Here is a 14,190-nt window from a genome sequence, read left to right as displayed (position 1 = left end):
TCATAGCATCGCTGTGAATCATTAGCAGGTAAAATAAGTGCATTGAATGCTGGAGAATGTCACTACATGAGGTAGATGGAGCTGCAACATAGGATCTGAAGCCTCAGCGCTTGTTTCAACTGAACTTATTTAACAAACGGACCGTCACTCACGCTGAGGGTCAAATTTTTTGAGGATGTTCTGTTAGAATCGGCGAAATGTCAAGTTTCTCCAGATCTGCTCAGGTGACTTAATACAACATAAATTCATTCAAGTGTTTATTTTGCCTCGCAGTCGCAGCTACACTGTTTATTGCATTTACTGTTATATGGGCTGATCATCCCATTTGCCAAGTTACTGTTGCTAACAAGCTAGCAGTTCTTTCACAAGACGCGTTGTGATAGTAACATTTTATCTGTAGCTAACCTTTCTAAGTTTAAATATTAAGAACTGTTTACATGGTGGTGCAGTTGTCTGCCTGCTACTAATGTCAAAACTGTAAAGGAAATGGCAGGGTAGTCTTAAAAAACTAGGCACTATTTACATTTTATGTATACGAACACTAATACACTGTGTAATAATCCAAGCAAAATGGTAACAGTTTACCATCAATATTTAACTTGGGGAGACAAACTCCAGGATGGATGGGGCAACTGACCTGGAAAGGGTCAGTAGTTTGCATACACCCTGTGTCACCCCTGGGGGTAGAGGTGCCCCAGTTTGGGAATCACTGATATAGTGTAAATGCCACCTAAAATGTCAAGATTAATGTTCTTTGGAAAACATGCCATCTGTTGCAGGCCTTCATGTTCTTGTCTCTGTAGACAAACCTTAATGAGAGATAGTGGAAAAAAAGCATCTTAACATAAAATGTGTATAAAACCCTTGTACATTTGAATTTGATATATTCTCTCAACAAATTAGGTCTCTTCAGACTTGCAGCACACCACTAGCCACTTTTCAGTCTTGGTGATACTGCAAATTGTGGTTGGAAGATAGTTTATTCATGCAATCAAAACATTTGAGCCTGTCTTTGCTTTTAGTTAACAATAAACACATTACAGAGTACACTTCTAAATTTAACTTGTGTGTTTGATTTATCATACATTCATTAAGAAAGTATGTATTGAATGGGTTTTTTTTAGCGGGGTTTGAACAGCAGGGCATCTGTGCTGGTGATGGTGGTGTGTTTTTGGTGTCAATTTATGTCCAACATAAATCAGAATCAGAATCAGAATCAGCTTTATTGTCATTATACAGTGTACAACGAGATTGAAGGACAGCTCTAGTAGTGCAAGTGAAGAGATAAGAGTAGAAGAAGAAAGAACAAAACAGTGCACCAACACCTTCGTCAAAAAATAAAACATAAAAAACAAACATTTAATGCTGATATGGATGTTGGGTTTCAGTTGTATAATCTAGGTTTCATGCTTTGGTTTGTTGGTGTCTCTAGTTGTAGTTGGCATCCCCAATACTGCATCACCGCCTTCTTCTGGCTGTAATTACCCATTATTTCTCCTCTTTCCTTTCTTGGCTGATGTCTGGCTTTTAGAGTTTTATTTTATTGGTTTTAATTTTGGAAGTGCTTTAACATTCAGTCGAATTACATTATTTTTCTTTCTCATTTTTTTTATTGTTATGGCAGGAAATACACACAACTAGAAACATCACGTCTCATGTTGTTTCAACCCATGTTTTTCTGCTTTCAGCAATGGGCAACCTTTGCCCGCTCCTGGTTCCTAATTGATGCCAGGATGCAGCCTCCTGGGAAGATTGCAGCCATGTGTTCTGTTAGATTACAGGGGAAACACAAACCTATTTACCATGCAATCAGTGAGTATCAGCTACTCTTCTCCACCGTACTATAAGTGTTTGGCATAGAATGGCCACACGATGGCAGCAGAGTATAATTATTTGAAATACTGTATGTCCACTTCTCTAATTGTCAACGTATGTTCCCCCCCCAAATATTTGGTTTCTGTAATTTAAGTAATTTGTAATTTGCTGTATTTAAGTCACTTTTTTGTATGTCCAGAATTAACTTCCTACTGGGACGGGTTTTTTAAAACTCTGTCCTTGGTCATCAACATTGATTTGCTGCCATGTCCCTTGATGGCATTTTTTAGCATTCCAAGCAATACTCTTCCTCTCAATTTAAAACAAAAACAACAACTCACATTTACATCTCTTAGAGCTAGACATACCATACTGTTAGATTGGATACATTGACTTCTGCTAGGAGTCCCTCTATATCCCAATGGCTTAAAGAAATCATGTTTTTTTTTCTCAAGCTTGACAAAATTAAATATTAATTCAGAGGCTCAAGGCTCATTTTAATCTCCTGCACCCATTGCATTCTGACCAGTTCCATTGTCTACCTATCATTTGATTGTTTATTTTTTTCTTTCCTTGGTCTGTATTTGTGTTTTGTGATTTCTATTTGGTCGCACTATACCATTTAACAGATTTCTAGAGATTTGTGTTTGTGTGTGTGTTGGGGGAGGGATGGTTGGGTATCTTTAAACTGTGTGGGGGTCAGTATTATAAATGTGTTGCCTGTGTTCTACCTCTACGCAGCCATTTCCTATTACATTATTGTAAAGTTTACTTGCAGTAGTCATTATTTTAATATTTTATTGTTTTTTCATTAAAAGAATGGACTGGTCTAATTAAATAACTTTTTGTTTAGACATTTACAGTCCAACCACATGTGCACTTGTCCGTATCTTTGAAAACAGTCAAGTGTTTGTTCTATGACTTCCAGCATGAGAGTGACCTTGACCATCTTTGCAGGTGATTGTGGTGACCATGTAGTAATAATAAACAGCCGACAAATAGCTTTCTCTGGAAACAAATGGGAGCAGAAAGTCTATTCATCACATACGGGGTAAGAGGCCATTTGCTTTCCACTTATTTCTCCTTTTTTACTATTTTGTTTTTTATTGCTTTTTGTCAGGAGTCTACTTATTTGTGTTGGGTGTGAGTTACAATGTGTCTATATTCAGGACTTAAACATTTCCTTTTCTGTTTTTATGAATTTATATAATAGATTATGAGATGGTGATGTTTCTCTAAGGTTTAAAGTGGCCCACATTTTTTTCTGTAATATTTCTGTGGTGGAACATTTCTTTTGTTTAAATCAGATAAATATCTGATAAAAAAGGAACACAACACTCTTTAATCTTAATTGTTTCTTAGAAGATATTGTTTTTTGTCACATCTGGTGACCTCAGACATATGAGGATTTTTTTATACTCATTTATCTGTGAAAACTGGAAATGGAGAAGAGTGTATTAAACATGGTCTCCATGTATCACTAGAACTAACAATGTCTCCTTTTCTAAAGGTATCCAGGTGGATTCAAACAGGTCACAGCTGCCCAGTTACATCATAAAGACCCAAATGCTGTAAGTTTGCCACTGCTTCTGCTGCTAAAGTATACACTGTATTTATGATTGAAGATTAGTATAATTTCTGTGCCTGCCACACGTTGTGCAGAGGAGGCATTTCAGGGTTTGACATTTATCCTTTCCCTTATATGTGCTGTTAGTGCACATAAGTGCGAGGTGCAGAGGATAGGAATTAAACGGCAGTGGATGTTTGGTGAAAGTCAGTACGACATTGTCAGTTCAGGGATAATTCCTGGGGTTTAGGTTGTGTTGCATATTCATGGTTTCTGGGTTTGTTGTGTCACAGGAGAAGCAGAGTCTGGCTTTTTACATAAAAAAAATGAAATGAAATTTAGTATTTACAAACCACTGTGTGCAAGATTTCTCTTGTAAAATAAATTTTATTCTTATTTGAGCTAATTAAATTAAATTAAATTAAATTAAATTAAATTAAATTAAATTAAATTAAATTAAATTAAATTAAATTAGAAACGATGAGTGTGAGGACAATCCATACTTTGCTAAGGCCACAGCAATAACATTGTTGTTTTTAGGGATGGTGACAAGTTACGAATGGTCTAAACCATCAGAATTGTTTGCCTTGAAACAAATGAATTGATATTATTGATGTAGGCTTGCTTTTTTATTACACATGACATTTTTTCTGACATTGTTTCTTAACTATGCTCAAACTGAGAGACAATAAAACACTGGAGTTGTTTTATTTCCTCATAAAAAACACTGGTCAATTTAGCATCAGCAATGGCACCGGTATCAACACATTTCAAATATCCTTAATTCTTTTTTATGACTGATATAGGGTATGATGACATGATATACTGTAAAATTGTTCTTTTTTAAGTTGTAACCAATAAAAGTAGATGGAAATGTCTTAATCTGTTCTAATCTGTATTATACAAAACCATGTGAGACAGGTGGTTTTTTTGCTTTTGGCTCTTTGCTGATACATGTTGTCCAGCCTCTGACCACAGGCTTGTGTCTGTCTGGATGGTGGTTTAGTTTAAATGAGATTGGGAAGGTTGGAGAGAGAAGAGGGAGAAATGGAATTTGAAAAATGAATGGTTTGGTCGGCACGGTCTCCGTGCAGCTACTCTGTCCAATAGCTCACTCCAGCAACTAGGTCCAAGTTGAATTCACATTTTAGCAGCCAGCCTCATCAGAAACATAGTCTTTTTTTGTGTATGATGTATGATTAATGTATGAAAGAACATGTGAAAGATTACCACATACAGTATGATTGTTTTTTTATGACAAAAGATGAGTTGACTGATTTCACATAACTTCTTCTCACCAGATTGTGAAGTTGGCAGTTTATGGCATGCTGCCTAAAAATCTGCACCGGCGAACCATGATGCAGCGATTACACATCTTTGCTGATGATGTAAGTTCTGTTTTTGTCTCTCAGAGCTGACCGGTCTAGTCTACAGACACTCGAGAAAAAAGAAAGAGCACACTATGCACTGATGTTATATGAAGTCCATTTTTGTTTTTATATTCCAGATTCACCCTTGTAATGTTTATGTATTGGTATTAGTATTGTTTTTGTCTCTCCATCTATATTTTCCCTAGCTGTTACTTTAAATGCACAAGTCTTGCAAAATTCATAAACTGCATAATATATTTTGTATAAACTCAACAGGGGCCAAATAACCATGTCATGCCCATTTGTTGTGATCAAGCAAAGAATTGTCAAACAACTGTGCAGTTCCCCTCAGCTCTGCATCTCACAGCTTATCGTTCGGTTTTAGGAAACTACAGTGTACAGTTTACTCTCACTGCTCTCACAGTGTTTACAGATGCAGCAGACGAGCTGTGATAAAAACCATACTCCACCTGCTCAGCACCAGATGTCAGACAGAGATACTGGAGCATTTAGCAGCTTAAGAGCTGTACATATAGTTAGGAGTTGATGCAAACAAAAAAAACCAAATATATCAGTGGTTGTGTTGTTTTTCTCCCAGCATTATATTCAACAACACACTGTGCACTGTTGCCATCTGCAAATGAAAAGCAATGCGTGTGTCTCCTCTCTACTTCCATTAATAGAGAAAACATGCACTGTTTTAATATTGCTACAGTAAGTTCTGCAGTTTTTACACAACACTTTTGGCATGCTGTAGCATTAAATGATTAATGACTGATAATGTTTAAGTTGCAATGTCTTGCATCACAGCTTTTAAAGGGAATGAAAAAGTAATTGACAGGCTGTTCACTGACCTGAGTCATGTGCCGCCGTGACATTTACTCGATTATATTCATCTGTGAATGTGGGCATTCATTTCCTGCAAATCATGGTGCATTGGCTGTTTGGTGACAGAATTTAGAGGTAAGGAAAGACGGATACCTGTCCCTTATTCTCCTATTGAAACATTTTTCTGCACTATATATCCATAATTACAACCACATCGGCTTCCGTGAATAAATGAATGAATGGTTTCCAGAGCTTTGTGAATGATGACAGCGCAGACACTCTGAAGTACTTTTCTCAAAACTTTTGTCTTTTAGTTGAAAATATTTGACTGCCCCTTAATTAAGCTGTAGGTTCACTCCTGCTTTACATGAATATTAATGAGAGTGAATGTACCCAGGAGAATGTTGGACTCCCCTCAAAGTCTTTGTGTAGAATATCTGAGAGCCTCCAATTAATGATGTAAAGTTACTTTCTATATTCTCCACAACGTCTTCATGTCACCTTCTTTCATTCCTTTTTCCCCCCCACCCCCTTTCCTTGCTTTCGTCTCCAATTCTGTGTCCTGCTTATCATTTTCTCCTCGTCTCACCCCTCATCAGGAGCTGCCCGAGGAAATTCGTGCCAACCTGACAGAGGAGCTGCCTCAGCCCAGAGAAATCCCCAGGAAACTCAGCGAGTACTCTCAGGAGGAGATAGACGCCTTCCCCAGGCTGTGGACACCGTACGTAGAAACACACACATCACAGTCTGTTGACTTCACATACAGCGAACATGTCAGTGACACAGCACACTAATGTAAGGATATGTTGATCATATATTCTGGTCACATGAACTCTTTTACTTACAACTATTGGAGAGAGAAATACTTTTAATATTACAGTTGTATGTTATGTTAAAAGGGAAATTTTCTTTTATGCCTTTTAATCTTTTTTGCCTTTTTATAGACATTTGTCACATATTGTGATCTCTGTCTACTTTTATTGAGGATTAGTTTAAGATTTAGTCACAGGATTACAATTTTCATTAAATCCCACAGAGAACTTATAGAAATGGAAATATACAGTTCTATGTATTAGGTTGACTGGGATAGTCAACCTAATTACAACCTGTTACAAGTGTAACAGTAGTAAAGCAAATCCTAACGTTATTTTTAATATATGACATACTTTCAGAGTATGCCAATCACCTCATCTCTGTTGTTGTGAATACATTTTAGTTTGTAAAATAATGAGTAATACTTTAAAACGGTCTTTAAAAATAAAAAAAAAAATCTAATAAATGACAGCCGATAGGGGGCAATGTTGAGCTGAGTACCAGCTCCCAGTGTTTCTTTCATAAACCTACCAACCTGCCTCTGTTATTCATCCATGATTGTCTGGAATATAAATGCTGCACTTGTGTCTGTGTAAATAAATACTCTGCATTGACAATAGACATAGCCGAGAATTACAGGTTCTAAAATTCACAGATGGTAGGATGCCAGCAAAGGGGCTTTTTCATTTGTTAACTTTTCTGCCTCACCTGTGCCCATTTGGACTGTTGTTTTTGACTATAGAGGCATCATGTCACTGAAAATGATCCAGGACAGTGCAATGTTTATGTTAATGAAGCATGGTGTGTTTGCAGTCTCGCGCTGCTTTGCTCTGCTTTGTCAGTAGTGCAGAGTGTGTTGTTTTCATGGTCTTATTAAGCATCATGCGCATGAGTACATCCAATTCAACAGCCTTCCAGTTCTTCTGTGTTGCCAGTTTGACTCCGACACAAAATTAGACCACAACAATTTTCATCATAACTACACACACGTGTAGCTGTGGTGTGAACGAGCGGACGAGGCACTTTTTAAGGTCAAAACCTTGCTATGGAAATTCAGGCACTGAAACTACCTAAATGTGAGGGTTACAATTTCATTTACAAGGCCCGGGGGCCACATACAGCCCGCCATGCAGTTGTATTTGGCCCTCGAGATAATATGTTATGTTTTTCCTCCTCCTCCTCCATTGACACGCGAACCTTTACCTCGCCCGTAAAAGAAATAAACAAATGAAATCTGGACTTTGAAAACACAGAGCCTGTATTTTTGCTCCCTCTCTTTTCACTTTATACGTCTGGTAAAAATTATTGAGTACAGCAAATTATTGGCTAAGATACATGTGACTACAGGCCTGAATGTTCTGTTCTACTGAAATATAGCAGAGAAAATCAGGCGAGACGGATGGAAATTGCATTACTGTACTGCTGAATTCAATGGAAAATTATTCATAAATTATGTAGTTCACAATATTTACCGCTCTTCTTTTATTTTACAAAAAAGTATCCATTGTATGCACTAGTATATCTTAACATGACACATCTTTCTTTTCAAATTTGATCTCTGATTTGTTCATTTTTTTAATCTTTGAGCTTGGTTTTTTCTAAATTTTATATTATTTGACCTCGACCTGGACACAGACTTCTCAGCTGCAACCATGTAGATATTGCATTGTTTAAAAAAAAAAAAAAAAATATATATATATATATATATATATATCTTAAACATTTCATTTCCATCCCCTGGCCTCGATGCTGTGCCTAACCTTTGAATTTAAATTGTAAAATGTCAAAAATGCAGCATGTGGGGAGTCGGCTGCCTCCTCACTGTCTGGATTTGCAAGTTTTTTTCAAGTGATTGAGAGAATCTTGTTATTTGACTTAATCATATTCATGAATTCTCTGAGTGAAGTATTGCCTGTGTGGAGATTGGACTGACACCGTGACCCGCAGTTTGCTGTCATGATAAAGTCCTGCCGTTGCATCACTCTGGACTCACCTGTAGTAAACATGGTTCTGACGCATTAACCGAGAACACTCAGTGATCCACCTGCTCAGCACAAGCATTAGCATTCATCAATTCCATGGCTGCACTATTAATCAATTCACGCTGCTTCTAAATCACATTTTTATACGACCACCACTGTGCCATGTTTGCATGAGTGGGACACTCTGCTACATCCAAACAAGCGCTTCCTTTTCTCCTCATCACAAACACACAACACATAAGACTGGAGGCATAAAACATGGGGTGGTTTGTCTGTCATGGTGTAAATAAATGATTCGGATAAAATGATGTGCTGCTGCTGATGACTGAAACTTGCGCACAGCTTGTTGCTCTTTATTTCCCCCGGTTACGCACGACAGTATTTGTAGTCTGATGACGGGATAAACAAACATGTCCCTACTTCTACAGTGAGGCCGGGTGATTTGGTTTATAAATAATATCTGGATATTTTTGGGGCTACTAAGCTGCACACAGGTTGTTTCTCTGGGCTAATGAAAAGGTGTGTACGTAAATACCATTTTAAGAATAAAATATCTACTGTTTATCATTATTATTATTGTTATTAGTATTATTATTATTATCATCATTAATATTACATTACTTTGGCTTTTTAATGGTAATTGAAAGATATTTACATGTTGGATACAATGAAATTGCCTATTAATATGGTCAGATTCTGCTATAACACATAATTCTGCTTAAATTATGGTTATTAAATGACATAGCTGTCATTATCAATTTTAATCCACAAATAATATTTAATTTATAATATTTAGTGTAAATCACTGATTTATCCAATATTATAAATATGATGATTATCAACACACCAACCTTTGAAACCAGATTAGTCCAAAATCAAAGACCACATTTTGTCTCATGTCACTATATAGATATAATATCCATATTTCTGAAGCTTGAGATTTTGACAACGAGAGGTTCACAATGTCCTGTTAGATCATAGTACAGTACAGTACAGTAAATAATGTTCTGTTTAATTGTACATACTGAGACTTGGGTGTACTGGCTGTGAATATATAGCCCAACCTTGCTCATATGAATTAGGTTGATTAGTTGCAGAGTTGTTGTATTAGTCTGCCTTGGTTTTAGCTGTAAGAGTTCTAAATTAGTTTACAGCTGAGACCATATTGTGAAGCTGATTTCATATTTCTTCAATGGCTTAGAACACACACACACACACACACACACTTGATTGCAAACATAATGAGAACATCATATTACGTTTTTTTTTATCACTCTTTCATAACTAACTGAATTAAGTCAAACTAAATATAAAGAAACATTTTTCATGTTTGTGTGCTGTGTCCTGATGTACTGATGTACAGTATATAAAGCATTCAGCAGCTGTGTGTGAGTGTGTCTATGACCTTGTCATGACCAGTGGAGACCAAAAGCTCGCCTAATGAGGCAGAACCTAATTTTTGAGGAACGTTTTGGATTTTGGACTAACATGTGAATTGTGGTTAGATTAAGGTTAGGGTTAGGCATTAACTGGTTATGGTTAAGATTAGAGATAATGAATAGCTGTGAAAAATCTGTGTGTTTTTAGTAGGCTGTGTAGACCAATAGTCAAGCAAACCTGTCTTTGTGAGGACATTTGGCTGGTCAACACGATTTTAGTGGGCTATTTAAGGATTGAGACTTGGTTTTAGGGTTAGGGAATGCATGTCTGTGAGTTTCACACATGGAATGCAAAAGTGTGTGTGTGTGTGTGTGTGCGTGTGCGTGCGTGCGTGCGTGTGTGTGTGTGTTCGTGTTCGTGCCCGTGTGTTTTGATAAATGAGCCATTTCTTTGTGTTTACTGATCCAATCTCCTCATGGTCAAGGGCAAGTTAATCCTGGTTTATAAATGGGATAATGGACCTTGGCCTAGTTAGCATATACTTACTCTGTCTTATTCATTTCACTTATGAAGTGTGTGAGTGGGGAGCAATTAAATGTTACCCTTTGTTAAACATAGGTACTTTTCTCTCAGAAAAACCTTGAAGCAGGAGTAATATTTTTTGAAGATAAAATGTCCTCTGTAAAGTCTATAACTCAGACTGGTCCTCACTAAGACATCAGCTCTCTCACACACACACACACACTTGGTAAGACAGAAATTTGACAACTGAAACACACTGGTGTAGATGATAGCAGAGCTATTACACCTGATAACATTTTTCTTCTTTGTATCACAACTCATACAGCATGCTTTGATAATATCTGTAATCTCTGCTTGAAATTAAAAGGAGAAAACACACAAAGAGGACACTGCATATGGTCTCATTTTGAAAAGAAGAAATGATAAGATCAGTCTGGGTTTTCATCTGTCACTTTCTTGCCATGTTTTTCCTTGTAATTGCCTCTTTTTCCAGACCCTTATGCCTCCCCATACTAATGTGTTGTTCTGATTCTTTTTTTCCTCCCACAGACCTGACGACTACAAGATGAAATGAAATGAAATCGAAGCTGCCTGACGTGATGTCAATGAAAGATTTTCACAATAATACTTTACCCAACACAGCAGTTTCCTCAAATGTATTTAGTGTTATGATACATGTCAAAACCACTGTGAAGGTGCAATAGGATTGGAAAAACACACACAAACTGATTTTCCTCTTAAGGTAAAATGTTGCAGCAGCACTGGAGTTTTGTTGTAGAAGTGACTTGATTGACTGGACTTTATTAAAGTGTCACCAAGTGTAAATATGCAAACTCAAAGTCTTGACAGTTGTTTTGGTTTTGACTTGATCATAGCAATGCAGAATTCAATAATTGAGATTTCAATATGCAGCTCAGCTCTGGTCATAGAAAATCAGATTCAGATTCTGTGTTTTTTTCCCCCTGTGATTACATAACCATGGCAACATTCAGGTTATCACTGCGGTTTAGAAGAAGATAACTTTATCCTGAGCTTTTTTGTTTTTGTTTTTGTCCTTGTCCGATAATTTCCAATATTGGTGTCAAATATAAATCTGTTCTTTTTTTATTGGAATTGTAAAATGGGCTAATAAACAATTAACATGTTTTGTTGTGGGTTTTTTTCCATACACATGCAAAAACACAACATTGTAGTCTCATTACAGATTTATTGGTTATAAAAGCAAACAAAATAAATAAGTTCATGTTCTACTCGGGGGTCATGGTGGTGAGACACAAACCTTATTGAAGTGGTTTAAGCGTTTAAAAGTCAAATAGACCAGGGCAAGTTTACATGTATGGTTCAGTCCTTACTCATGATGCAGCAGATTCTTCAAATAACAGCTGGATCCAGGTGTCCTTCCAGTGCGAGGTCAGGGGTCAGACATTTGGAAAACAGTGTCCACAGTGAACGGGCCCAACTTTGCATAAAAACAACTAAGGAAACAAACACGGGCAACAACATAAACAATGCAGCTCTGTTCCATGTTTATCCATACAATATAAGTAAATATTGATGGACCAAATGTAATTTTGGTCACAAATGTAGGTGACATTTTGATTTTGATTTTAATTTGGCAGAAATTGTATGAATTGTTTTTCATTACCCCAGAACAAACCTTTTATATTTATATCAGGTGCCACCATTTTGGACCACTGTGTTTTTAAAATAGTGCACAATAGACAAACTAAACATCTTTTGAGTTTTGAGGCTAACTGAAGGCTACATCATTTCTCCAAGACACTTGGAAAGGAAGAGAGAGGTGAGAATTATTCATAGTTTTTCACATGTTATCTTTAACTGAGATCATTTTGTGCTCCACAGTGTTGAGAATAAATCAAATGGAAAACCGTATTAAACTGCTTCTGTTTCATTTTGGGGGAATTACCCAAAATAACCGTTATCGTTCAGCTCAAATACTGGTTAAGAGAAGCAAAACTTAACGATACTAAACGGAGAAATTACTTAAAAAAACATTTCAATGTTTCCTTAACACACTGAGATAAGCGGGAGAAACATAATTCATTATTATAAAAAGCAGCCTGTACAAATGTTGCCAGCTCATCCTTGACGAAATGAAAAGTAATCTTCCTCGTGACATGAAACCAGAACAAGCACATGTCCAGTTACACACTCACTGGTTGTCGACATGCGGCTTCAAACAGACAGAAGGGTTTTAGTCCTGAAATGGGAAGAGACCGGTCTTACCTTTGCATTACCACTGGGTGATACTAACACAGATCAGGCACTTTTTGGACCCCCCCTTTACATAGATATCATACAAGAGTCCACAGATCTATTTACACTGTTTCACCTGATGGAGAAACTCAGGGAAGGGAGTTGGGCGTGGGGAGGAAGGGGGGGGGGGGTCTCAACTCAGTTTCAGATGGGGTAATGTACATGTGTGCGTCAGTGTCTTGTGTGTGTCCATGTGTAAAAGTGTGTGTGTGTGTTGTGTGCAGGGCTCAAGCACTTTAGGTGAGTCATCCTTCCTCTAAACTCCTCCCTCCTCACTCTCCTCCATGACTACAACATCACGTGAAAACCTCCTGGCGACACCCGGCGACCTCAGCTCCACGTCCTCAGAGTAACCGCCGCGAGTGTGAGCCAGTTGGGGAGGCTGCTGTGGGTAGTACTGAGAGGGGTAACGGCGATGGTAGTAGGGGTCCTGCTCTTCCTCTCCCTCCTCTTCCTCCTCCTCCTCCTCCTCCTCATCTTGACCTCCTTGGTCGTTGTTGTAAGCCACAGCAGCAGCAGGGTTGTACGGGGGATTGTAGGGCTGGTAGCCACCGTGAGGCAGGGGTTGGACTGGGGTGGTGGGAATATTCGGGGTCAGTTTGAGAAGCACAGTAGGAATGGGAAGCATGCACAGGTTGAAATCTCAACGTCACAGCAGTTTGAGATGATTTAGTTTTTTAGCAATTGGTCTAATTTTATATCACTGACATTAGGACTGGGTTCAAGCATACTAAGAGACCAAGAATAGGGTAGTCTCCAAAGACTGGGTTAGCAAGAGGGTTGGTTAATGGTTATAATTAGAGGGAAATCTGATCACACATATTGCACGGATCTGATCAATAAATGAAACCGTCACATTGGAGTCAAATTAGGGATGAAATGTAGATTTCTGCCCGGCTTAGAATATGCAAAACATACACACAGAAGGCGTTGGTTAGTAATAAATGCAGCCAACCAGCATCAAAGGAATTCATCAGTATTAAGATAAGATTAGCTTTGAAAAGATTTGAGCTTGGAGTGGCGTTAAGTGTAGGCCGCTGTAGCAAAGCGAGTCGTGCGTGGACAGCTGGCACTGCAGTCATCACAGCGCTGGACTGTCGGTCTTACGAGAGGTAACGAAATCCAATGTTACCTCTGAGACATGAAACTCACAGCCTCACAGTTCCAGGATGAACGTCCAGTCTCTGTTCGTTATAAACAATCGTGAGAAAACTTGCGTGACTGAGACTTCAACTCAGTTGCTCTAAAACAAATCAGGCTCTTGTTTGTTTGTTTGTTTGTTACAAACTCCAGAAACAGAACTTCACACACTCTTCTGCTCAAATGAAATGTAGGCTGCCAGAATAATTTGGGTGAAAAACAGTGCCGAGATGAGAGGTTTAAGGCCAGGGCCAGGAGTTATTATCCATCCCAAGAAATGTTCAGGCTTTGAGAGAATCACCAAATTTATCAGTTCCCCTCAGTTTCAATCTATGCAGGGCACATAGGGAGGAACAGAAGGAGTTGAGCGCAGGAGGAGGAGGAGGAGGAGAGGAGAGGATGTTGGAGAAAGCTCCTCAGTAATCATTCCCATAGTCCTGTTGAACTTCAGTCAGAAAGACGAGTAAACGGAGGGAGGGGAACAGAGGGAGGGGAA

At 38.1% G+C, this 14,190-nt stretch overlaps 2 protein-coding genes across 2 annotated transcripts in view; one reads left to right on the top strand and one right to left on the bottom strand.

Annotated features, from left to right (window-relative positions):
- The first annotated feature begins 131 nt into the window (after positions 1–131).
- On the top strand, positions 132–11,422 carry mrpl13 (mitochondrial ribosomal protein L13). Its single transcript, XM_058646977.1, has 7 exons — positions 132–224; positions 1,689–1,812; positions 2,773–2,866; positions 3,326–3,386; positions 4,684–4,770; positions 6,180–6,301; positions 10,827–11,422. Exons 1-7 carry the CDS (start codon positions 198–200, stop codon positions 10,849–10,851), a joined length of 540 nt encoding a protein of 179 aa, XP_058502960.1. The 5' UTR covers positions 132–197; the 3' UTR covers positions 10,852–11,422.
- A 42-nt stretch (positions 11,423–11,464) lies between these two features.
- Positions 11,465–14,190, bottom strand: part of col14a1a (collagen, type XIV, alpha 1a) — a 131,652-nt gene continuing 128,926 nt past the window's right edge. Inside the window, exon 48 of the mRNA XM_058646975.1 lies at positions 11,465–14,139. Coding sequence (XP_058502958.1) covers positions 14,111–14,139 — 29 coding nt within the window. The 3' untranslated portion in view covers positions 11,465–14,110. The remainder of the gene's footprint in view (positions 14,140–14,190) is intronic.

Source organism: Solea solea, chromosome 13, assembly GCF_958295425.1.
Source record: "Solea solea chromosome 13, fSolSol10.1, whole genome shotgun sequence".
Lineage (NCBI taxonomy): Eukaryota > Metazoa > Chordata > Actinopteri > Pleuronectiformes > Soleidae > Solea > Solea solea.
This window is presented reverse-complemented; position numbering and strand designations above follow the sequence as displayed.

Bases quoted from the DNA above. Each gene is read 5' to 3' on its own strand.
- mrpl13 (XM_058646977.1), top strand. From the start codon at position 198: ATGTCAAGTTTCTCCAGATCTGCTCAG. The intron at 2,867-3,325 runs GTAAGAGGCCAT...CCTTTTCTAAAG, and splicing joins GTCTATTCATCACATACGGG to GTATCCAGGTGGATTCAAAC. The intron at 6,302-10,826 runs GTACGTAGAAAC...TTCCTCCCACAG, and splicing joins TTCCCCAGGCTGTGGACACC to ACCTGACGACTACAAGATGA.